This window comes from Arvicola amphibius, chromosome 12 (assembly GCF_903992535.2).
Source record: "Arvicola amphibius chromosome 12, mArvAmp1.2, whole genome shotgun sequence".
Taxonomy (NCBI): Eukaryota; Metazoa; Chordata; class Mammalia; order Rodentia; family Cricetidae; genus Arvicola; species Arvicola amphibius.
In genome coordinates, this window is record NC_052058.2 from 32,091,170 (window position 1) to 32,116,469 (window position 25,300).

General features: G+C 51.0%; 1 protein-coding gene across 4 annotated transcripts; it reads left to right on the forward strand.

The window, feature by feature from the left end:
• The first annotated feature begins 2,998 nt into the window (after window positions 1-2,998).
• Ogdhl (oxoglutarate dehydrogenase L) lies at window positions 2,999-24,428 on the forward strand. 4 transcript variants are annotated; one of them, XM_038349488.1, is made up of 22 exons: window positions 2,999-3,202; window positions 4,695-4,865; window positions 9,324-9,426; window positions 9,758-9,873; window positions 10,019-10,173; window positions 10,963-11,109; window positions 12,632-12,722; window positions 14,702-14,881; window positions 15,044-15,172; window positions 16,515-16,694; window positions 17,230-17,382; window positions 17,949-18,051; window positions 18,510-18,638; window positions 19,548-19,698; window positions 19,952-20,079; window positions 21,068-21,246; window positions 21,463-21,534; window positions 21,616-21,741; window positions 21,843-21,915; window positions 23,140-23,303; window positions 23,459-23,613; window positions 24,305-24,428. In XM_038349488.1, the coding sequence occupies exons 1-22, from the start codon at window positions 2,999-3,001 to the stop codon at window positions 24,426-24,428; spliced, it is 3,033 nt and encodes a 1,010-aa protein (XP_038205416.1). The 4 variants fall into 4 exon arrangements, with proteins under 4 accessions (XP_038205416.1, XP_038205419.1, XP_038205418.1 ...); XM_038349491.1 differs by lacking the exon at window positions 16,515-16,694; XM_038349490.1 differs by lacking the exon at window positions 4,695-4,865.
• The last annotated feature ends 872 nt before the right edge of the window (window positions 24,429-25,300 follow it).

The following is a 25,300-nucleotide window of genomic DNA, read 5'->3' on the forward strand; positions in this document are numbered from 1 at the left end:
CTGGCCTGAATTGTCCTGAAAGACCTGGATAAATCCAGGGCTCCCCAAAGGAAGCCCTGGATAAATCCAGGTTTCCCCCATCCCCACCCCAAGCAGGAAGAAAATAGCCAAAAATCTAAATAGGAAGAGAAGAATCAGAAATCTAGGATTAGCTGGTTCAGTGACTGTGTTTCAGGAACTAGCTGAAGATAAAGTTAGATTGTAATCTTGAGAAACGGGGAGTTTCCCCCTTGTGATTATCATTGGGATTTTGGAATACTGTGTTTTAGAAACTAGCTGATTATGACCCTGAGAGTGATCTTGAGAGGCAGGGAGTTGCCCCCCTTGTGATCATCGCTGGTATTTTCGGAATTTTCTACACCCTCCCTGCCCCTTTTGGATCACTGGGCTGTGGTTTCTTCCCTTAAAAACGCCTTCTCCCGGCCACTCGGGGTCAAACTCTTCCCCCGCGTGGGTTATGAGTCTCAGCCCCAGTGCACTGGTTCCCATCTCATCTCATCTCATCTCATCATTAAACCTCCTGTGATTGCAGCAAGGACGGTCTCTCGTGAGTTACTTGGGGGTTCGTGTTATCCCGAGACTTGAGTGAGAGTCTCCCCACACTGGGGGTCTTTCAGTCTCATCCCCCTGTGGGGGTAAAGCTGGCAGATGGAGCAACTGGGACCTTGCCCCTAAGAGATCTCAGTGCTGCTGTGAGGAGGACACAAGTCCTGGAGCAGACAGCTGGTCAGTCTCCAACTTAGACTTCTCTGCCTCTGCGCCCTGTGAGGAGCAGAGAGAGCACTGTGACCCTAGCCTTACCTGGCTGCAGGCCCTTTTTCTTACTATAGTCTGTTTGCCTTGCTGTGCGGAATGCAGGTGCCGATGCCCCATGGTGGTTTGGGTTCTTGTGATATCTCCATGTTGGGACCCCAGCTATCTGACCCTAGGGCCCATGCTTTACCTTTAGAAAGCTGCTGCCAGCCCCAAGTGGGAGAGAACCCTGGGGCACCTGAATTTCGGGAGTTCTGTGAGGCCCCCTCCCTCCCTGCAAGAGGATGTATTTTCTAGTTACTGATTTTCCTCTGTTCAGACTTGCTGCAGGTCACCTCAGGAGACCACTCTTCTTCCTTGGCTGAGGAACTCACCTGTCCCTCCAACTCACGTGAGTTTGCACGGGTGAGAGGAGGCAGCCCGGGAAAGCCATACCTGTCGTCCGGTGGACTGGATCCCTTGCAGGAGCTCCAGCCAGTGATGTCTCATGGCAGGGTTAGGGTGGAGGGGTGCAGTTGGTGAACTGTTGGCTGGACACACCTAGGAGCACTGATTTAGGGCCGACTCTAAGCAGGACCCAGGAGCCAGTTATACTGGCTAGAACAGCAGTTTTGGGGGTTGAACAGCCCTTTCACAGGGGTTGTATATCAGGTATCTTGCATATCAGATATTTACGTTATGATTCATAAGTAGCAAAATTACAGTCATAAAGTAGAAACAAAAATAATTTTATGAGCCGGGCAGTGGTCATGCCTTTAATCCTAGCATTTGGAAGGCAGAGGCAGGCAGATCTCAGTGTGTTCGAGGCCAGCCTGGTCTACAAAGTGAGTTCCAGGACAGCCAGGACTGTTACACAGAGAAACCCTGTCTCAAAACAATAATAATAATAATAAAAAATAATAATAATATTGTGGTTGGGGGTCACCACAGCATGAGGAACTATGTTAAAGGGTTGCAGCATTAGGAAGGTTGAGAGCCACTGCCCTAGAATATATATGTTCTCAGTCCCAAAGCTGCACAAGGGGCCTGGGCTTCTGGACTCTAATGAGTGGTTCTAGGGTTGTTCTCTGCTTCGAGGCTTGGCCTCCCCAGTCAGGAGAGCCTTGGTAGTAGTACTCAGTAGGAAATAGTGCTCAGGCTGGGCTGGTTTGGGCAGGGCTGGGCAGGAGAGAGCCATGGCATCAGAACAGAGATCCCACTTTCTCTGAGGTGGCCTGACCCTGGGCCTGCAGGGGGCCTTGGTGGGTCTGAGTGGGGAGCCTGGCGGTTCTCTGGGAGTGGAGGGGACCTTTAAGACTCCTGTTCTGGGGAGAGGTGGCTGAGAAAGTCTCTTCATTGAGAGCTTGCCTGCCCATTATTTAAGCCTCTTCCTTGGCAAAGGGCAGGTAATTGGACAAGTGAAGGGAACTCAGTGTTGTGTCCCTGTGCCTGGGTGGCCTCCAGCTTGCAAGCACCCTGGGCTGACAGTGCTTTGGGTGGTGTTTGTCCAGTGTGTGAGTTCCAGGCAGCATTCATAGCCTGGGAAGGAGCTGCGGCAGGAAGCATCACTTTGCTTCCTTTGGTTTTGCCTCCACCACATGCAGTCTCGGTCCTCATATCCATGAAGCAAGGGCTGGTGAGGCCTGGGCTCCTACCTTACGGTTTTGCCTGAAAGGAAGGGTATCCTGACCCAGTATTGCACTCATAGGGAGTCACTGGTGACTTCTGACCAGTGACCAGCAACTCTAGCCCTAGTGTGTCTTGTCCCCCTCGTCTCCCTGAGTCTTTGCTCCCCAGTGTCCTCTCCCTGCCTTTTCTGACCATTCACAGCCAACCCAGTGCCTGGAGGACTGCTGCCCCACCTCCAAGGTAGTAGGCTATGTGCCCAACCCTTTTTTGGGTTACTGCCCACATATGTCCTATGATCTTCTGAGTGGGCTCCAGGACCTAAGCTAAGTGTCCTTAGAAGCAGGGGTGTATATGGGGAGGAGTGTAGGAGGGTCCTGGGACCAACAGAGAGGGAGCTTAGACTGGAGGGAAGGGCCCAGGAGCACTGGGGTTCAGAACACTGGAGAAGGTTGCTGAGCCAAAACCTCCCTCTAGGAAATGAAGGTAGAAGAGAGTGTGTTACCTGTGTCTCACCTTGGCTTAGTCTGGGGCCACCATCTAGCAGGACCATATATGCTAAGAGTGAATTTGCACAAGCTTCCTCTTGACTTCGTCCTGTGATTTGTGCCTGGCCTCTTCTTCATTGTCCATGCTCAGAATGAGTCAGCTGAGGCTGCTGCCGTTCAGGTTGGGACCACAGGCCATGAGGCTCCTGGCCACACGGGACATCCCAGTGTTCAGTGGGCACAGGATGTCCTCTGGGCCACCGACCACCGTTCCCAGCAGCAGAAGTGGAGTCAGCTCCAGTTACGTGGAGGAGATGTACTTTGCCTGGCTGGAAAACCCACAGAGTGTTCACAAGGTTGGCATCTGCCTTCTGCATTTCATGGGTGAGAAGCTGCTGGGGTGTGTGGTGGCATGCAGGATTGCTGGGAAGCAGCCATGACCTCAGTCCCTCTGTATCTGTGTGGGGAAGAAGGGAGAGGCCTCTTGCGTTCTTGCTGATGAAACTGGTGGGAGGTGGTTCTACGCCCGAGACCAGTCCTCCCTGGTTATGCTGAGCTCTTTCCAGATGGCTCCTGAGATGAAACTAAGAAATGCCTATAGATATATCGTCTGATAAACTCATACCCATTGGCAACTAAAGATGGAGTGGGAGGCCAGTAACAGTCACATGCTCCAGACTCAGAGGTCCCTCCCAGCCTACCACGTGGTTTATTCTTAGTTTCTTCTCTTTCTGAGATTTTTCTTTATGTAAACTTTTTGTAAAGATAACGGAATTTTCCCCTCTTTTCCACCAAAGTGACAGGCGGCAGTCCTGTTGGGTTCTTTGGCTTTGATTGGCGCTTTCAGCTCTTTCTATGTCCGTGCATGAAGAGCCCCATTGCTTGTTTATTTCCACCTGTGGAACATTCTATCACATGGATGCCACCCTGCCCCCAGTAACAAGCTTCTGGTCCATTTCCTGTCTTGATTGTCGTGAACAGTACTGCACAGTGTACTTGTCTGCGTGCACACAGCTGGCTGTAGGAAGAGTTTTCTTCCATCCAAGGGTATATATGTGTGCAATTTTGGTATGTATTGTCACATTGCTTTCCATGAGGATTGTTGACAAATTCTCCCACTGGCACTATAGGGGACTGAGTAGAGGGTAACAGTGTTTTTCTGGGCTGAGAATGGGACCTGAGGCCTCACGCATGTGACACAGGCTTCTCCCAGGACTTACTCTCCGAGAGCCCAGAAGTGTCTGTATGCATGCCTGGTCTTGCTTCTCTGTGAAGCAGCTGGGCCACAGGTCCTCTTCTGCTTGTCCTCCCTTAGTGTTGGTACTAAGTATCCTGTATCCACCCTAACAGATGCACCTTTTTACTGCAGACTGCATAGCTGTTCAGCTTCTGCAATCATTTATTTAGCCAGTTGCTTATTGATAGTCATTCAGGTTGTTTGGACGTCACCATTTTTATAGACAACCATGAAGGAAACACCTGGACACACTTGTGTGTATATACATTTGTGGATAAATTGCCAGTAGTAGGATTATTGTCTCAAAGAAATCAAAACAATAACGTATGCATAGATCTCGTGATCGTGCCCACTATCCTGCCATCTCCTAAGACCTGCAACCCAGTGTGCAAGGACAGATTTCCCTCAGGGCAGAAGTCCCTGTTGTAGCTGAATCTTCACCCAGGTGCTGCATCCTGGGCAATGGGTGAGAGCCCTGGGCTGGTAGGGGGTCCCTGAATTGAGCCTCTAGGACACCCTGAGCACCATGGTTCCCAAGAGCACCAGGTGCCTCGGGGATGGCAGCTCTTCACGTCCTGACCTGGCTGGGGTCTTTCTTTCTCCCTGCCCAGTCCTGGGACAGCTTTTTCCAGAAAGCTAGTAAGGAAGCCTCTCTGGGTCCTGCTCAGCCACAGCCCTCTGCCGTCATCCACGAGATCAGGCCATCAGTCTCAAGTTGCACCAAGACCAGCAAGCTGGTAGAAGACCACCTGGCAGTACAGTCCCTGATCCGTGCCTACCAGGTGAGAGTGATCTATCTATTGAGGCCTGGGCAAGGAGGGTATGGGGAGGGTGCAGTAGGTGAGAGAAGCAGGAGGCTGAGCTCTGCTGACACTTCCATTGAGAAGCAGCCTTGTCATAGGCCATTTAGAGCTCATAGAATGTGTTTGCTGGCTTGTCTGTTTCCCCATGCTGTGTCCACCTCGCACACACGATGCCCTGAGTGCCTAGAGGGACACTTAGTAGGTAATCAATTGCATTTATTGTTAAGTGACTGTGGAACACTCTGACGCTTGGTAGCCATTCTCTAGTCAGCATTCCAGGGAACAGGGACTGTTTACAGCAGGAGCTCCGTTAGTGAAGATGGGATGAGTCAATAATTTACCAAACACGGCTCCCCCACCAGCTGCTCATTCGGAAGGCTCGGACTCTTTCACACTGGATCCCTAGGCTGGGCCCAGTCGTTGACAGTGTGTCTTGGTGATGATCCATGTTCTTGACAGAACACACTAATTGGAGGGCCACACTGGTGCTGATGTCATAACAGGCTCAGTCATTGAGGAGATCTGTGGGAACTGGTGGTAGAAGGCATTTCACAGGGGAAATGTCACATGCACAGGGTGATGCTTGGGATCCTGGGCCCTGAAGAGACTTGGTGAGAGGGAGCAGCGAGCTGCTACATGGGCCTGGGAACACCGGGGCATTGGCAAATGGAAACAACAGTGCTATCTCCCACTCGGCACCCTCTGTGTGGGAGTATGAGATGAAATGGTGTCTCAGGGGGTCTAACTAGCCTGAGAACCCATGGGCAGTGGGCTCCTGGCAGCATAGTGATTGTTGGACCAGTAGAGCATCCAAAACAAAACAAAAAAACCTCAAAAAAAAGTCCAAAGAACTCCAAAGTCTGAGATTTTTTTGAGGATCAATGTGACATCAGAAGTGGAAAATTCCACACCTAATTTTATGTGATGAATTGTAGTCAAAACACAGGCATCCCGAGGCCATTGCACAAAACCACAATGCAGCTCTGCATGTAAGGTGTTTGTGAAACCATAAGCGAATTTCATGTTTAGACTTGGGTCCTGTCTCCAACATATCTCATTATACCTGTAAATATCCCTAAATCAAGAGGGTGAAATGCCAAATCCTACTGGTCCCAAGGATTTCCAAAATATCTTCCAGTTCATTGTGTTTTCTTGACTGGGTGAAAGATGCAGAAGGTGTGACCTCATGATTGATCTTGATAAGAACAAGCAACATCAACTAGAACCATATTGTATGGAGATTGACGTCTGGGATGTTACTGGAGGGCCTTTATCTGGTCTTATGCCAGCATAGTTCTTAGTCCTTTAGCATCTGTGTATGTCTGGTACTTGCATGTGAGTGTGTAGGTGTGTGTGTTGGTGAGGCCAGAGCAGGATGTCTGCTGTCTTCCTCTTCCTCTCTGTCTTATTCCCATGAGACAGTGTCTCTCCTTGAGCCAGAGCTTTATTGTTTTGGCTAAGTTGGTTAGCCAGCAAACCCTGAGGGATCCGTCTGACTCCATTGGCTTTAACTGAGGTTACAGGCATGGGAAACCATGCCTAGTTGTTTGTGTGGGTGCTGGGGATTTAAACTTGCAGAGGACTCAGCCATCTCTTTAGTCCATATTGTCCTGTAGCACATCTGGCTACTAGCTCTGTAGCTAAGGATGACCTTCAATGCCTGATCTTCTGCCACCTTCTCCCAAGCGCTGAGATTATAGCCATGTGCCACCGTATCTGGCTTGATCTTTTTTTTTTTTCTTCAGTTAGCCAGTACCAGATGCAGGAACCTCTGGATTCAGGCATTGCCTATTTGAAGCGAGATCACAATAAGACCACATGTTGCGATGACTGACGTGTCTCCTGCACTCTGCAGTTCCGTCACCGTTTATTGTATTTCTTGCCAATGTTTGTGAAATGAACTGTGGTGGTTTTCCTGGAGAGGTTGCCTGAGCCATCCCCATAGCCTCATTTCTCCGGTCCCTTTGTCTGTGCCAATGTGTATTGTGCTCTTGAGGCTTCACCCAGTGGGGACTTGATTTCCCCCACTCAGCTTTTTGGTGGGGATGAGATGGGCACTTCTGCAGTGAGCCACCAAGGATGGTAAGTGGTATCTGTCTAGCTTTCCTTCTACCTGAGGCACTCAGCGTGGGACAGCTCCCTTTGTCCGCTGTACATTTTGTGGGTGCATCTCAAAGCCAAGGCAGGGTTGGGGGAGGCACTTTAACCCTTGACTGATTTTCAGAAATAAGATGTTGTGCGCATCCTTCATAAGTAACCGGTGAATGTTGTCATCACCCTCCTCCCTCCCATGCCCCCAATAGTCTCTCTCTACAGACTAGGCTGGGTTTGAATTCATGGTCTTCCTGCCTCAGCAATTGCTAAGATTACAGGTGTGCACCACCATACTGAACTTTATTCTTTTCATTTTTATTTTAAGTGCATTAGTGTTTTGTCTGAATGTATGTCTGTGTGAGGGTGCCAGATTCCCTGGAACGAGAGTTACAGACAGTTGTGAGCTGCCATGTGGGTACTGGGACTTGAACCTGGGTCCCCTGGAAGAGCAGCTCTTAACCACTGAGCCACCATTCCAGCCCCCAACTTTTTATAGTTTCTCATTAATGAACACACTTAACATATTAGATGGATTTTATTCTGTTATAAATTGCTGTCTCCCTTTCCTTCCCCCTCTCTCCCCCGCCATACTTACAATGTGTCTTTATTCCCAACCCTGGCAGTGGTCAGCACCCCTTTGTTCTCTGATCTAATAAGATTCCCCAAGTCAGGCTTTGTCATAGCTAGCTTCAGTTGTCAACTTGACACACCTGGGAATTCCTCAATTGAGGAATTGCCTTGATCAGATTGGCCTGTGAACATGTCTATGGAACATTTTGTTAATTGCTAATTGATGTACGAGGGCCCAGCTTACAGTGGGCAGTGTCTCTTCTAGGCAGTTGGCCTGGGTTGTATAAGTAAGATAGCTGAGCAAGCCAGTGAGTGGTAGTCCTCCTATCCTTGGATCTTTCCCTTGGTTTCTGCTTCATTTATGCCTCCTTGTTCTTGCCTTGAATTCCTGCTCTCAGTTTCTCTTCATAATGGACTGTAACCTGTAAGCCAAATAACCCTTTCCTCCCCAAATTGGTCTCGATCAGTGTTTTATTACAACAGCAGAAAAATAACTGGAATAGTTGTATATTTTTTCCCCCTTCCAGAATCATCCAGGCTTCCAGGGAGTTCTGAGAATGTTCTCTATAAGTCTTGTCAATTGCAATGATCAGAGCTGGGAAGTGTGTATTCTTTTTAGAAAGATAACATGCATTATGGATTTATTCTGATGAAGCTTTATACTTCAAATGTAGGACTAAGGGTTTGACCTCATCCGTCTTATGGCACCATCTCCTTTCAAAGATGCCAACAATAAATGTTCTCAGAGATGCCAGTGCAGTGGCTTATGTGATGTTTTCATAGCCCCCACACCACAGTCTTAGAATAACAATGTCCACTGTTGCTACTGATTGGCAACAGCAGAGTGTAGGAATTTTCCCCTGTAGTTCTGTTTGTCTTGAGGGACTATTCCACTGGCCAAATGGAATCATTCTTCTCTGCATAGCCATGCTGCTGTGGAAATATTACTGTTTGCTACATCTTACTATTAGTGTTTAAATCTTAATTTAGTTTTGTAACTATAATTCATAATTAAAATATAGTTTCTTAGTCAAATCTTCAAAATAAGATATTCTTTTTTTCCCATGGCTTTTCAAGACTGAGTTTTTCTGTGTAGCCCTGGCTGTCCTGGAACTTACCCTGTAGACCCCAGGGTGGCCTCAAACTCACAGAGATCCACTTGCCTCTGCCTCCTTAGTGCTGGGGTTAAAGGTGTGCACTACTAACAAGCTATTCTTAAAAGTCTGGTTCTTTGAAATCTTATTCTTTCAATCCAGTTTTTACAGTTCCTATATTGTTCCATCTCTATGTACAATAATTTTTCTTGCTTCATGGATTCTTTTTAGCTTGATTTCTTCTAATGCCGATATGTATTAATTTTTAAAATGGTAATCAATCTTCTAAATTTTTCCTTACTAATTTTTATTATTATCATGTGTGTACATGCCAAGTGCGTGGGAAATCATGGAAGTGGTTTCACAACAGCAGATGGGAATTTTCCTTACTGTTGTGTGTATTTTCCTAGTTCATATGCCAGACCCTTTGGAGGTTTCTGGAAAATCACACTTACTAATGGTGTGTGTAGTGTCCAACTTCCTGTATAGGTTTTTGCTTTTTTTTTTTTTTGCCAGCCCTGCCTGTGTTGTGTTTTAGAACTGGAGCTCTTGTCGCCTGTCATCAGGGATTCTTGGGCGACAGCACAGTAGGATGTGTGGCAGACAGCTTGAAATTCTGAAGCTGGAAGTCGGGTGGGGCTAAAGATCTGTCCAGCCTTGCTATTTCCCCTTTTCCCAGATCCGAGGCCACCATGTGGCCCAGCTGGACCCCCTGGGCATCCTGGATGCAGACCTGGACTCCTTTGTGCCCTCAGACTTGATAACAACCATTGATAAATTGGGTAAGAGTTGTCACCTTCCCTGTCAGCCTGGCAGTGCCATACTAGCTGGTGCCAGTGAGGATCCCCTGGGCCCATGTGGCTCTTTCTGCCTGTTCCAGTTACTACTACCCAGTGCCCCCAAAGGGCCATGTTCCCACCTGCAATAGGTTCACCACTTCCCCAAACCCACTGTCATGGCAGCAGCTGGGTGCACATCCTTCCTCCTCCTCCCTGAATGGTCAGGGCTTGTAGACAGGCCTGAAGGGCGGGAGTAGCAGGTCGTGCTACGGTGCTCTCCATCCCCTACCCAACTCCATTGTTTCCTCCTCTGCTGCCTTGGGTTCCTTCCCAGCCTTCTACGACCTGCAGGAGGCTGATCTGGATAAAGAGTTCCAACTGCCAACCACGACTTTCATTGGGGGCTCGGAGAACATGCTCTCTCTGCGAGAGATCATTCGTCGCCTGGAGGTGAGCCCAGGAGGAAGGCATGCCTGGCTTAGCTCTGGCACTCTGAGCATATGGGGAGGGAGGGGGTGCTTCCTGCTTAGTCTCAGACTCTGGGCCTGTCACCCTTCTTGCTGGTTCCTCATAGACGTTTCCCCGTCCCTCTTAGAGCACCTACTGCCAGCACATTGGCCTGGAGTTCATGTTTATTAATGATGTGGAGCAGTGCCAGTGGATCCGACAGAAATTTGAGACTCCCGGTGTGATGCAGTTTTCCAGCGAGGAGAAGCGGACCCTGCTGGCCAGGCTGGTGCGCTCCATGAGGTCAGCACCACCTGATGGACAGCCTGCATGGCTGGAGAGGCACGCCTGGTACCCTAGTTGGGAAACTAGCGACGCCTAGCAAGGGAAAGCAGGCCACTTGCTCCCGCTGCTGGAGGCCCAAAGAAGCCCTTAGGCGAAGCATCAGGATGACATGCTCAGTTACTTTGACCATCAGAGTCACATTGGTGGGCAGGGTTGGGACTCCAGAGAAATACTGCAGCAGAGGTCACACTGAGCATGGGCAGAAATAACAAGAGTGTGGCTATGGGAATGGCGTGACAGAATGCTGTCTCTGCACTGTCCCTGGCATGGGTGAGCGTGATGGCATCCTTGGCAGGGCAGTGGAACGCTACCTATTGGTGACTTGGAAGAAGGGACCTTCCAGAGCTGCAGGGGCCTGGCCGTGCATCTGGCTCGTGACTTTCTGAGCAGTGGAGCATGGGCTCAGCTTAGACTTTAGTAGGATAGAAGTGTTTGGGGCTTACATGGTAGCAGGAGGGTGGCGGGGCAGGAATATTGAAAGGTGGCCTCGTAGAGATCTTTGGCATGAAAAGGTATCTGGGAATGGGTGCCAGCTAAGGTTTGGGGAAGACTTTCAGGTTGCTCTGCCATGTGCTTCTTGTTGGGTGAGTGTGACGCGGTGTTTAGTGTGGGTTCTGGACTGTACAGAAGGAGGTGGCTTTGTCCTTTTGTCCTGGGCATTCAGCTCCCAGAGCTTGTGAAAAGCCCCCAGGAATCCCTACCTTCCTTTTCTATTCTTTCCCTTCTCCTCCCCTTTTCCCCAGACAGGTTTGAAGACTTCCTGGCTAGGAAGTGGTCTTCAGAGAAGCGGTTTGGCCTAGAAGGCTGTGAGGTCATGATCCCTGCCCTTAAGACCATTATCGACAAATCTAGTGAGATGGGCATTGAAAACGTCATTCTGGGGATGCCACACAGGTAGGTCCACTGTGGACACTCCAGCCCCTGTGCCTTGAGGAGAGAGAGGAGGTGGAAGTCAGGGTGAGGGGCATTGGTGGGACTTGAGGGAAGAGGCAGGGAACTTGATAGGTTCTCAGGGCCCGTCGTCTGGGCTGTTCATTACAGCAAGAGCCAAATGCTTGGCCAAAGCCACAGACGGCCGGGGCCCAGCTAGATTCTTTGGCATGTTGCTGCTTTCTCCAGGAGTTTCAGGACCTCAGACTGAGACACATTCTACTAGAAAGTCCTTAGAATGAGGGGATGTCAAGGGAGTGTGCTCAGGGGTGTGAGAGTAGGTGGCCCTGTGTTCGCATCCCTTGAACGTAGGTCTGCAGAGATGGGTTGGAGGTCGGCGGTCTAGCTGTAGTTGACCCCATGTTTTCCTTGATGAAGACTTCCAAATTTCGTTCCCTGTGATCTGTGAGACAGCCTTGTTGTAGTCTGGAAAGCTGCTTGTGGTTGGGCTGGCACAGGGCTGCATTGCCTTAAGGACTCTAGATTCATGGTGTGAAGAGTTTCTGTCTTGGCAGGCCTGCCAGGGTTCTGAGGTTTGACTGTCATGGTCCTTTGAGGGGCCTGGAAATACTCAGTGTCTGGTGGGAAGTTAGGCAGACCTGATCCTGTAGCCAAGGTGGCATGGAGCACACAGGCGAAGATGGCACCTGGATACGGAGGGCTCAAACATCTGTGAGATGGTGATGGGTGGGTGTTTGCCTGGAGGGCTCTATGAGCAGAGGGGCCATCCTGGGCCGGTGCAGGCCTCACCAGTGTGAATGGTAACCTTTGGGCTGTGGAGAGCTTTGCCCAGAGCAGCTGAGGAATGCTCCTTAGGTTCCATGGCAGGGGGTGGGGGGAAGTGTGAGGGTGACTGTCCTGGAGGGAGCTCTCCCTTCCTGCTGTTGTGTGCAGCTGGGAGTCAGACTTGGGGTTGTTGTTGATCTGAAACTAATGGGCTCTTGGGTAAGTTTCAAGTTACTTGTGTATTCCTATCAGGCTGGTGCCCACCCTGCAGCAACTCCCTCGAATAGGAAGTTCAGGCTGGGCTAAAGAGTCTGGTCCATGACTTCCACACTTTCCCTTCAGTGTTCCCCCCAACCTGAGTCCCTTCTGCCCCATCCTGCTCAGAGCTGCTGCTGTCTGGGCTAGAGCAACTCTTAGTAGATTAAGTTCATGGGGGGACATGCCAAGGTAATGGGTTGTTGGTTCATTGGTGGGGGGAATGAGTGGGGACATGCTAGGTGACTCGGTGGCTTCCTGCCCCTCCCCAGAAGGCTTTCTAAATCACTAGTGTTGCAGGGAGTCCCCCTGAAGAAAGCTGGCTGACTGGAACTACTCCTGAGCCCAGTATAGACTAAGGCAGGACTGGAGGGTTGGGCTTGACCAGGGCTCCAGCAGGAAGAGTTCTGATAGGTCCCATGGCAGGTAGGGGGTGTGGCTGTACTTGGCCAGTATAGGAAGGTGGCCAGGTATCAGTTAACAGCCCAGGACATTCTGGTCCTAGGGGCAGGCTAAATGTGCTGGCCAACGTGATCCGCAAGGACCTGGAGCAGATCTTCTGTCAGTTTGATCCCAAGCTGGAAGCAGCGGATGAGGTGGGCGACATACCCTGGCCCTGGGGCACCCCAGAGGGGCCTGGTGTTTGGGAGGTGGACTGGGAGAGTTTGGGGCTTGAGCTTCCAGACCAACAGACATGGAGCTGAATAAATGTGAAGAAGAGCGGCAGGGGCTGGGGTATTTGCAGAAGGTCCCTGAGGCTTTGGGGACTGGGTGCTGCATTGGATAGTCCAGGCCAACCTCGCTGTTTCCAGCTAGAGAAACCAAGGCTCAGAGAAGTGCACAGGGGCTTCCTAGCAGTTTCTCTCTTGAGATTTTGTTGCTGAGGCTTTGTGCCCACAGTCCCTTTATCACCCTGGAATGGCTTGTTGGCGCCGGAGAGACGTGAGTGGGCTGATGGCTTCCTGTACCCATTAACCTGTCAAGGACATGTCTTCTTGCTCCCACCCTGTGGCTTGCATGCCACTGAGGCTCCTGGCCATGCCAAGCCCTCAGCCCTACTGCCTCCTTGCCTCTCCTCTGCCTCGTTCAAGGCTCTGCCTGAATTTCCTAATCTGGACATTGTCTGTCTGTTGCTCTTCTGTTCCCTTTGTTTTTCTCTGACCTTTTCATCCTCAGTGTGTGTGTGTGTGTGTGTGTGTGTGTGTGTGTGTATGCATGTGTGTGTGCCTCAGTGTCTGTGTGTATGTCTTTGTGCACGTGTGCACCTATGTCTGTGTGTGTGCCTGTGTGTGTGAGTATGTGTGTGTCTATGAGTGTGTGTATAAGCATGTCTGTGTGTGTGTGCCTTGAGTGTGTGTTTGTGGGTGTGCCTGTGTGTGTGTCTGTGAGTGTGTGTGTGTGTGTAAACCCATGTGTCCATTCACATCTACATGTACATTTGTTTTCCTTTCAAGAATAAGGGAAGAACTTTGTTTCCAAAGCACTAGCACCCAGCATAGGTATTTGGTTGGTTAAAGTAACTGGTCGAAGAACATCTATCACAGGGTACCAGAGTAGGCCTAAGGTCCACATCCCTGGCTTCTAACCCAGGATCTTCCTGATCTTCATGGCTCTCAGTCACCTTCAAACCTGTGAGCCTTTGTTCTTCCATAGAATAGGCACAAGTCCATGAGATTTTATTCTTGTGACACATCTGTGTGTGCTTGCTCACGTCTGTGGTGAGGCATGTTCTCTGTAGACACATGTATTTTTGTCCAGGAGCCATGAGAACAGCTTGGGGAACTCTAGGTACCTGGCTGTTTGACTCACGAAGTCATCATCGTTCCATGTCGGCACGTAACGAGCTTGGTTTATTGGCTTCTTGCTCCTGCAGTGTTCTGTGCCAGGACTCTGCTTGCTGTAGCGAGCATCCTCACCCTTTTAGTGAGCATGTGACTGTGGTCAGGTGGTATCTGAGAAGTGCAGTAACCTGGACAAGGAGCAGGCACCACCGAGCTTCCCACGGGCCCACCCACAGCACGGGCCTCCCAAGGCTGTGTCTTTTTGTTGTTGTTTTTGTTCTTCTTTGCCAATTGGATAGGTACAAAATGATTTATTTGTAACATGTCTTTTGATATGAGTCAGCTGAGTATTTTGAATCTCTTGTGTAAAGTCCTTTCCATAGCTTTTGTTCATTTTTCTTGGCTCTTTGGAACCTCGGCTTTTCTACTTTGCAAAGCCGTTTTGCATATTGAGGGCAATTAGCTCTTGCCCTGCGTTTGACTTATCAGTTTGCCTCCCCCTTTGGTGTGCCTGGATTTTCTCCCCCTTGCTAATGGCAGATTTGTCCTGGCTTAGCTGTCTTACTGCAGAAGGACTTTATATATTGTTTAGAAAGTAAGTTTTCTCTACTCCTAGATTCTAAAACATCCTCCACTACGTCTATGCATTTGATTTCATTGGTGTGAGGAGTAAGGTAGCCATTGAGCTGTGGTACATTCCAAGAAGCCTGGCAGGTTGGCTCAGCCCTCTCCTGTATTGCCCCTCATTGGCCAAGGCAGGTGTTAGGTTCATCCTACCCCACCTTTATCCTCAGGGCTCTGGTGATGTCAAATACCATCTGGGCATGTACCATGAGAGGATCAACCGTGTCACCAACAGGAACATCACACTGTCACTGGTAGCTAACCCTTCCCATCTGGAAGCTGTGGACCCTGTGGTACAGGGGAAGACTAAAGCAGAACAGTTCTACCGTGGGGATGCCCAGGGTAGGAAGGTGAGCTTGTCTGGGTCCAGAGGGTTAGGGTAGCATCTAAAGGTCAGCTTTTGAGAGACTAGATACTGAAGACTTGGATACTGGGTCTCCATGGAACAGGAAGTAGGGTGGGTTTCCTAGGCTGGGATACAGGATCCTGCTGGTTTATACCCTGCCATGCAGGTCATGTCCATCTTGGTCCATGGGGATGCTGCCTTCGCTGGCCAGGGTGTTGTCTATGAGACCTTCCATCTGAGTGACCTGCCTTCCTACACCACCAATGGCACAGTACATGTTGTGGTCAACAACCAGGTAAGGGTGTGGGCTCCATGCCGGGTTATATGCCTATTTCTATAAGTCCAGGCTGTGGATTGGTGGGAAAGTGAGCCAGCCCTGGTGTTCATCCCACTGTCCCGCATCTTCCCAACACACATGACCTCAGGTAGAAAACATGATTCCTAGCTCAGGATGTAACCTTAGGCAGGGAACCCGACCCAGCCCTGTGTCCTGGCCTAAAGAATTGGTAGAGACATAAGAAATACATATATGTATTGAACACACATCTGTATGCATTTATAGATAGTTTTGTAATCACTATAGCTGGAGGATATACATCCATAGGCTCAATTGACTGTGGATCCACAATATTCAGATCAGGTATGGTGCTACGTGCCTGTCATTTTAGCACTGGGCTACATAGACAGTTTGAGCTATATAGTGAGATCTGTCTCAGAAAATTCAAAGAGAGTGCTTGCCTAGATATGCATGCCTTGGCCCAAGCACCCCCACCAAACACACATACACACACACACACACACACACACACGCACACACACACACAAAGTATTCAGGGAAAAACAAACAAAAAATAAACCTGTACGAAACACAAGCAGGCTTTTTTATGTTCTTGTCCTCTGCAGTTTATGTATAGTGACTATTTGCATACATACCTAGTCTTCGGTAATGATTAAAGGTATAGTAACATATAGAGTCTATGCAAATACTATAGAGTTTTGTATGGGGGGGGTCCGGAAAAAAAATCCTCACAGGTATCTGGAGATACCCACATGTAGCAGCATAGAGGAGGCGGCCAGGACAGTAGCCGTAGGTGACCTTGGGCTCCCCTCAGCACATTGGTCTTAGCTGGCAGCCGCGTCCCTTTCTTTCCGGGCAGCTGAGGTTAATACAGCTAGAAACCCTGTGTTCTCTACCGCATTTGCAGCAGCATTTAATCTTTCTTGATTTTTGCTGGGAGGCAGGACTTTAATAAGACTGCCTTATAGATGAGCACGCCGAAGTTGGGAACGGGAATGCCTTGCCCAGAGCACTGTAGTTCACTCTGCTAGATCGGATGCCCATGCAGCAAAGGGACAGTAGAGAAGAGGCTCGGCTTCCTCGCTGCCACTGCCATAGCTGCCACCACCACTGCCACCCCATAGCCACTGCAGTCATATCTGACCAAGGACTTATTCACTGTTGCCCCTTCGCGTCCCCTGTATGTCCTAGGTACCCCAGTAGGCTCCTCCCCCAGGCCTTTGACCTGAGCAAGTTCCAGGACAGCCAGTAGGGCTACACATAGAAATCTGTTATAAAAAAACAAAAACAAACAAAAAGTCCACAGGGGGTGCACATCTGGCTTCACTTGCCCTTTCAGATTGGCTTTACCACAGACCCCCGAATGGCTCGCTCCTCGCCTTACCCCACTGACGTTGCACGGGTGGTCAATGCACCCATCTTCCACGTGAACGCAGATGACCCGGAGGCCGTGATCTACGTGTGCAGTGTGGCGGCTGAGTGGAGGAATACCTTCAACAAAGATGTTGTCGTGGACCTGGTGGGCCTGGGGCACTGACAGAGGCCAAGGCAGGGCTGGGGCGGATGATTTATCCCTGCTATGCTGGGTATGCTGGGGGTATTTGGTGGTGCTAGAGCCAAGGATGGAGTGAGTAGCCCATTCTGGTCTTGCCAAGAAAGTCAGGTGTGTTTGAGGGTACTGTTGCTATTGCAGGCTTAGTAGTAGCCCATTCTTGCTGGTACCAAACAAACCAGGTGCTTTGGAGGTACTGGGGCTAGAGCCAGGAAGGGGGCTCTTTCTGCTTTGATGAACAAGCTTTGAGTATTTGAGGGTGCTGGGGTCAGAGAATTGCTGATGACCCATCTCAATATGCCACACTGGCTAGGTCTTTAGTCACATCCTCAGTAAGGGCTAGTTCTTTGAGACAGAGGGTTAGTGTCATCAAGAACCATCTGTGCAAAGGCCTTGGCATGGAACATTCATTTGGTGACAGGCGAGAGTTGCTTATTCAGGGTGCTTCAGATGGTGCACTGCCTGCGTGTACACTGAGCACCCAACCTGGCTGCCCCTGCAGGTCTGTTACCGCCGGCGTGGCCACAATGAGATGGACGAGCCCATGTTCACACAGCCGCTCATGTACAAGCAGATCCACAAACAGGTACCCGTGTTGAAGAAGTACGCGGACAAGCTCATTGCCGAGGGCACGGTCACTCTACAGGAGTTTGAGGTAGGTAGGTGGGACTTCTGGGCATTGGGACAGATCTCAGATGGACAGGCTGGGAACATGGGATGGCTGCAGATGACATCAGCCCAGTGCTAGCTAGACATTGTAGATTTAAAGGAGTAGCTGGTGTTCCTTGTTTCTGGAAGTCCCTGGTTCTAACAGGGCATGAGGAATTAAGGATATGGTTATAGCCGGGTGTGTGACATGACGGGGAGAAACCAAGTTTCAGACAGGAAAGGGGTCTTTCTGCAGGGGTGTTCTTTAGGGTTCTCTAAGAGGTATCCTTGTGCTAGATTCATGCCTGGAATTGTCTATAGACACGTTAGTCCTTCTGCCTTTATGAACAGAACATCTGAAAACAAGGTCCGAGTCCCTGCTCTATCTCCCTGGATCTCCTTACTGAGCATGCTCAGGCTCATCAGACTTTGGAGTATCTGCCCAGGCCTCTGACCATGGCATCCCTATGAACCAAGAAAGTTCTAGAAGTTGGTGATGAAGAGCAGGGCTGACTGACCGTCTTGGATGCCCAGGATGTCAACTGTCTGCCCACGCCTTCCTCTCAATTCCAGGAAGAAATTGCCAAATACGACCGGATCTGTGAGGAGGCATATGGCAGGTCCAAGGATAAAAAGATCCTGCATATAAAGCACTGGCTAGACTCCCCCTGGCCTGGTGAGTGGGGCTCATGTGACTCGGTGACCCTCCTCATTGGCAAGGAACAATGCAATGGCTCTGGGAAACAGTTGCTGCGGAGCTAGAGGCTGATACTTGTCCCTGCCATGCAGGTGTGAGCTGTTCCTGCAGGTAGAGGCAGGCCAGTATGGAGGAGGTGACATTAGAGCAAGTGTGGCCACCTGTGACTTGCCAGGGGTGGGGGTGGGAGGTACTGGGGTATCTATCCAGAGGGCCCCTCTGCTGGGGATAAGCTGAGTCAGCTATGACCCCAGGGTTCGGGGGAGTGCTGGGGCAGGTATAGGTGAGTCTTCAGCTGAGGCAGGCCCCAGAGCACATATTCTATTCCCATGCGCCTCGGAGGGAAGGAATTTCAGCTTTCCTGTTCTGGCACAGAAAACTGACCAGGACTGTCAAAAGTCCCACCACCAGTGTCTGCATAGATTCTGTCCCCTCAGGCTTCTTCAATGTGGATGGAGAGCCCAAGAGCATGACATGCCCAACCACAGGCATCCCCGAGGACATGCTGACCCACATTGGCAATGTGGCCAGCTCTGTGCCCCTGGAGGACTTTAAGATCCACACAGGTAAGGCTGCCGTGCAAGCTCCAACAGGACCACTCTCCGAGCTGAGACTGTGCCCTGCCGGGAGATTTGTTGGGATACTAAGCGGGGACAAAGCTTGTGGAATTTCCCTGTTTAACCTCTTGGTGTCCTGTTCAGTTCTCAAAGCCTCATGTGGGCCCCTTCCTATGTTACTAGCTCCTCTCCACTGGATCTGGGAAGTTAGGCACTTAAGAAAACCACATTCCAACTGGGTGTCAGGGTGTAGTCTTAGATTGGTACCTTGAATCTGTCAAAGGCAGTTTCTAGTGTATTCCTGGACCATGTAAGGAGAACAGGGAAGCAGGGGCATTTATGGAGGGTATAGAGGAGAACCTGGAATATAGGAAGAATTCTGCTGTGCCCCTAACTCAGAACTATACCAAAGGGTAGCCCCATGAGTTCCTGGCTTGTGAGCCTAGCTAGTAGGTGGTCACTAACTCCAGCCCCTTAGCTGTGGCCACAGTAGCTTCTGTTTGAGAAGCTTGGGGCCTCGTGGCTATGGTAGGATGTCTGTGTCTCCTCCAGATAGCTTCTGGGAGCACAACTCTCCCAGTGTGCTTGAGGTACCCACTGATGGCACCAAGGGTTAGTGCTGAGTTCTGTGCACATTGCTGGGCTCTTGCTGGGTGTGTGGCATTAACCTTGGTCCCCTCTTCTGGAGAGCAGGGACAGACCTCCATGGGATTGTCATAGAGCACCCTGACCCAGTCCACTACAGCTTCCTCCTTTGTAGGGAATCCCAGATCAGCCCTGGTGTGGCTGCGGTCAGGGGAGGAGAGGCCGCAGGAACCCACCTAAAGACTTTGCTTTCTGTTGAGCACTCAACCCCCGGGCTCTAGTGCTTCAGCCATCCAGGCCGGTGGCTGAACTCTCGGGCGGCCTTTCTCACAGGTCTCTCTCGCATCCTGCGTGGCCGTGCAGACATGACCAAGAAGCGCTCAGTGGACTGGGCGTTGGCAGAGTACATGGCCTTCGGTTCACTGCTAAAGGAGGGTATCCACGTGCGGCTTAGTGGCCAGGATGTGGAGAGGGGCACATTCAGGTGAGGCTGAGGCAGGCAAGGACCCTGACCTCCCAGTCACTGTCTTGTCTTCACTGAGCCCATGGTTTTCCTAACTCAGCAGTACACAGCAGGGAAAGAGAATGTTGCTGTGCATCCTCTTTGGTGTGACCAGTCCATAAGATCTTATAGGTTTTTGGGGGACAATAACAGGACCTGTCTACCTGCTATTGCCCAGGTCTGGAGTAGATGACAGTCTACCTGCTCTTCTTCCTGTCCCGATTTCTCTCCCCAGCCACCGGCACCATGTTCTTCATGACCAGGAAGTTGACCGGAGAACGTGTGTCCCTATGAACCACCTGTGGCCTGACCAGGCCCCCTATACTGTGTGTAATAGCTCCCTCTCAGAGTATGGAGTTCTAGGTGGGTGGGGTGCCTCTGGGTCTGGGAGGGCAGGCAATCTCGGAGATGCTGGGAGAAAGGGAGAGCAGATACTAGGGTGTCCTAAGGAACTGTGGTTGGACCATTTTTAGGGACATTTGGGAGGTGAGATCACGTTTCACGTAGTCTAATGGGCATCTCATTTTCGGGAAGGGGATGTTGCTTTGTTTTCTCTTTGACACCTAAATCCTTTCCTGGATACCAAACATAGAGTGTCCAGACAGGAAGTCCAGTAGAGTCCACAGCGGCATGTAGCTGTTGACTGCCTGGTGCTGAGCCTGTCTCTGACTTACATGCTCTTCAGCCCTTCTTATCTTCTCTGTCCTGCACCCCCAGAGCCCTGTGTTGAGGTTAGGCTGTGACTCCACAGGGACATGCTTCCCCTCAGTTTACCTGAAGCCAACATACTTCCCCTTTCACTTCCTCTTCCTGGGGTTCAGCGCCACACGTGGGGAGGTGCCTCTGGGCTTGTGCCTGCCCTTTCTCGGGAACTCCGTACATATTTTCAGGGGTCTTTTTGATTGATGGTTCTGTGTGGTGTCCCCAAGTTGTTTTTAGACTTGGCTCCTGAGCCACATAAGACCAAACGTGGCAGCATATGGTGTAAGAAAAGTGTGCTTCCACCAGGTGTGGTGTCGCACGCCTTTAATCCCAGCACTCCAGAGAGAGAGGCAGGCTGATCTCTGTGAGTTCAAGGCCAGCCTAGTCTACAAAGTGAATTTAGGAAAGCCAGGGGTGTTATATTGTCTGTTTCAAAAATAAAGCAAAACCAAAAAAAGAGAAGCATGCTTCCACATCCAGGAAGACACATCCAGACCTCTGTGGCCCAGTGAGCCTCTGGCTCACTCTGGCCTATTGGGAAGGCCAGGTTAGGACTAGTAGCATATACTGAGGGGAAGGGTGGGTTTAACTGGAACCACTGCTGCTTGGCGACATCGTACTGAGCTCTCTCTTGGTGTCCTTTGCCTAGGCTTTGAGCTGGGCTATGCCATGGCCAGCCCCAATGCCCTGGTCCTCTGGGAAGCTCAATTTGGTGACTTCCACAACACGGCCCAGTGCATCATTGACCAGTTCATCAGCACTGGCCAGGCCAAGTGGGTGCGGCACAATGGCATCGTGCTCCTGCTGCCCCATGGCATGGAGGGCATGGTAAGGTCTAGAGGCTGTCGCAGGCCTAGCTAGGAGGGGCAGGGGCACCCCTTTGGTCCCTTGAAGAGCCTCCTGGGCCCCTGGAACTTGGGGGCCAGACTTGTGGGCAAGGTGGGAACAGGCACAGCCGGCCGGGGTTAATCTGCTCGTTGAAGCCATCCAGGCACCCGTGCCTGGGGTCTCTGCGGTCTCTGTCTGGATCACATATACTTTCAGGGTCCAGAGCACTCTTCAGCAAGGCCAGAGAGGTTCCTGCAGATGAGTAATGATGACTCCGATGCCTACCCGGTGAGTGCCGCCTGCTCTCCCCAGGCGCGGAGTGGAGCCCAGGTGTAGACTGCCGCTCCTAGCCACCAGTGTCCACTGCAGGTGTTCACTGAGGACTTCGAGGTGAGCCAGCTCTATGACTGCAATTGGATTGTGGTGAACTGCTCCACACCAGCCAGCTACTTCCATGTGCTGCGCCGACAGATCCTGCTGCCCTTCCGCAAGCCAGTGAGCTGCCCTAGCCCATTTGCACCGGGGCGGTGCGAGGGTTAGATGTGGGGAGCCATAGATGGGCAGGGGCTGCTAGCAGCTGGCTTTTTACCTTCCAGCTCATTGTGTTCACACCCAAGTCTCTGCTGAGGCACCCTGACGCCAAGTCCAGCTTTGACCAGATGGTGTCCGGTATGTGCCTTATCCGCTGGGATGGCTGTCTGTGTGAGGCTAGTGGCTGCTGTGTGGTTTCTGCCCCTGAGCTCCCACCTCTGTCTTCCTTGGCCTTTCAGCAGCTCCCGTCCTGGTCCTCACCTGCCATAGCATTGGGAGGTTGGCACCTTGGCTAGGTCAGATCACTGGGAATAAGCTCAGTGTCCGAGGAGTGGGTGGACTCGCTTAGCCCGGCAGTAAGGGCTGCCAGGAGGTGTGACGCTGGCGGAGCAGTGTCTGATTTGCTGCTATCACTGCCTCCCTCCGTCCGTCCGTCCGTCCCTCCCTCCCTCCCTATATTTTCACCCATGAACTGAACAAACATTGCTGGGAACCTGCTTGCCCTTTCCCGAAGCACTCTGTTTCACTGACCTGGGAAGCAGGGGCCAGGCAAAGCACATGAAGTCCTGAAGTGTGACTTGGTAGGGAATCAGGGAGGCACGAAGCCCAGTGGCTAGCAGAGCAGATCTCTCTCGGTTGAGTCCTGAGTAGCAGTGGGGACAGGGTTGAGCCAGTCAGGGCCTCAGCAGCATAGATAGTTACGGGGTTTGTTGTTGTTGTGTGTTTTGTTTTCATCTGTACATGTCCATTGTGAGTGTCCAGTTGGAGTGGGCCGTCAGAGCTCCACCGGTGTCGCTGGACCCCCAGTGTACTGGCAGCTTGCCCCGCCCCCCCCAACAGTTGCCCTCTGCACCTCAGTGCTCTCACATGAGCTGTGGCGATATAGGGCCATTATAACAGCTTCCTGAGAAGTTTCACAGCTTCCTTGACTTCAGGAAGGAGATATGGCCAAGGCTGGAGATGGAGACTCTGCTTCAGGGCTAAGGGAGCTTCTCGCCCTGGTACTTGCAGACTGAGTGCCATATGTAATGTGAGCACAACCGGAGGGGACACATCTGGAGCAGGATGGTGCTATTCTGGGTCCAGCATGTTGCTTTCTCTGTCCTTCAGGGTCCCTTCCTATTCCCACACCCCACACTTGGAATGTTTGTGTCCCTAGGGCTCTGCTCTTGTCCACAGGTCTGTCTCTACTCTCTCCCTGTGACAGTTTAGGGTATCACTTGTCCTTTATTCCGTCATTGGGATCCAAAGCTGCATAATGTAAACAGTGTGACCCGAACCAGCTCACTAGAAAGAGGAAGAGCGAGGGGTGCCTGGGGTGCTGGTGTGGATACCCCTGAGGTACCCGGTCCATCCCCCTAGGAACTAGCTTCCAGCGAGTGATTCCAGAAGATGGCCCTGCAGCACGGTCTCCTGGGCAGGTCCAGCGACTCATCTTCTGCACAGGAAAGGTGTACTATGACCTGGTAAAGGAGCGTAGCAGCCAGGGCATGGAGGAGCAGGTGGCCATCACACGCCTGGAGCAGGTTTGCTTGGGTCTCTTGAGCGCTGGTATGGTAGTGATGGACAGGTTCAATTTGCCAGCCTCTGGCTCTGGGCATTGTGTGGGTGCCGAGTCCAGAGTAGGCCCTGCACGTATTGTCCTTCCTTGACTGTGCCCTTTGTATCTCTGCCTCCCCAGATCTCACCATTCCCTTTTGACCTGATCATGCGGGAGGCAGAGAAGTACTCGGGTGCCGAGCTGGTGTGGTGTCAAGAGGAACATAAGAACATGGGCTACTACGACTACATCAGTCCACGCTTCATGACTCTGCTTGGCCGCTCCCGGCCCATATGGTACTGGGCTACCTCCCACCACTGCTAGCCTGCCTTTGGCTCTTGAGCCTGACAGTCCCATACTGGCTTTTCCTGCCTCATTGGCAGTGCCGTCCAGAACTAGCCTCTGCCCTTCTGTGGCAAACACTGGAGTCCCTACAGGCTCTGAGTTCTCTGTCTACAGGTTAGCATCCCTATCAGGGTTGGGGTATTGCTGGTGTCACCTTCAAAGAGAGTAAGCCTTAGTATTTTGTAGCCAGGATCAAATTACAGACTCAAATGACTTGGATCTCCTCCCTTTAATCTTAGCCCCTAGCCTTGGTACTGCCTCCCTTCTGCTAGAGAATGTTAGGGTAGGGCTAAGTGTGCATGCAGGCCAGCCTCCTGAGGTGCCTAGCAGGTGGCAGCCCCTGGTGCTCAGTGTAGGCATCTTTGTCTTTGTGATGGTGGGGCCAGGAATGAGAAGTGTAGAAAAGCCAAAAGCGTTTTTGCTCCCAAAGTCTCTGGGGTGTGGTGCGATTGTTGTCTCCATGAGCATGTAGTGATCGTCTTCTCCCTGTCCTGGGTCTAGATAACTGAGTTTGTTGTGGGTTCATGGTGCACGGAGAGGACTGCCCAGACAGGCCGTCTTCCTCGTGGGGTTGATCCCATAGTTCTAGATTGTGTGTGCAGCTAGTCCGGGTCCTCCCCTCAGCTGTCTCTCCTCCTCCAGGTATGTCGGCCGGGACCCAGCAGCTGCACCAGCCACTGGAAACAAGAACGCTCACTTGGTGTCGCTGAGGAAGTTTCTGGATACTGCCTTCAACCTGAAGGCCTTTGAGGGCAAAACATTTTAGAATGAGGCCAAACCTGCTCAGGTCTTGCCGAGGGAGGTTATCTGGGAACTTTGGGGCTCCCAGACGAACCACACTCATGTAGCTAAACCACACTTACGTAGCAGTTGGGACCAAAGAGTAGCATTGCTAACTTTGGTCTCCATATTATTTCAGAATTGGTCAGGACCAAGAATTAGCATTCCTTAGATAAAAGGGATATAGATGTACTCTGTTACTCTGCTGACCTTTCTGGATCTCTCTTTCCCCCTTTTCTCTCTCTCCTCTCTTCTCTCTCTCTCTTTCTTGGTGGTTTTTCTAGCTGTATTGGTCTTGTCTCTAGCCAGCCCCTGGAGCTGTGCACTGTCACTCCCGTCCCGGCTGTCCTCGTTGCCATTCCCCCTGTTGTCTCCATCCATAGATTCAAAGAGATGCTCTCTGCTGTGCTCTTAGAAGTAGCAATTTCAAGCAATAACGGCAGGTGAAACTCAACTTCCCCGGGAAACTCTGTGAGATGTAGCACACACGTGTGAACCAAAGCAGGAAACCAAAGAGCAGAGGAATAAAGACGTGCTTGGGAAAGACCCGCTGTTCTCCGTTCATATCTCAAAGCTGGGCGCCGTGGCTGCAGTGGCGAGGGAAGGAGAATGGGGAGGAAGAACAACAGTAGAGAGTGTGTCAGTGTCCACACAATATATTTTCCCTTGAGCTGCAGGCAGGGTTTCCCCGCTCTTCTTTGGCTTCTCCATTCTTAACTTGCACATGCTAAGATGCTGGGAGCTGTGGCCCTTACTTTCTACAGATTATCCTTGGAACTAGGTGCCAGGCCTCTAGGTGCAAGGTCGCAGCTTCATGCAGCCTCTTCAAACTTGGGGTCCTGTTTATACATGTGGTTC

What these genes read in the sequence shown, in the direction of transcription:
- Ogdhl (XM_038349488.1), top strand. Translation starts at nt 2,999, where the DNA reads ATGAGTCAGCTGAGGCTGCTGCCGTTCAGGTTGGGACCACAGGCCATG. An exon ending in AGGCTGGTGCGCTCCATGAG is followed by an intron (nt 10,174 to 10,962) that starts GTCAGCACCACC and finishes TTCCCCAGACAG; the next exon opens with GTTTGAAGACTTCCTGGCTA. An exon ending in TGCTGCCCTTCCGCAAGCCA is followed by an intron (nt 21,742 to 21,842) that starts GTGAGCTGCCCT and finishes TTTACCTTCCAG; the next exon opens with CTCATTGTGTTCACACCCAA.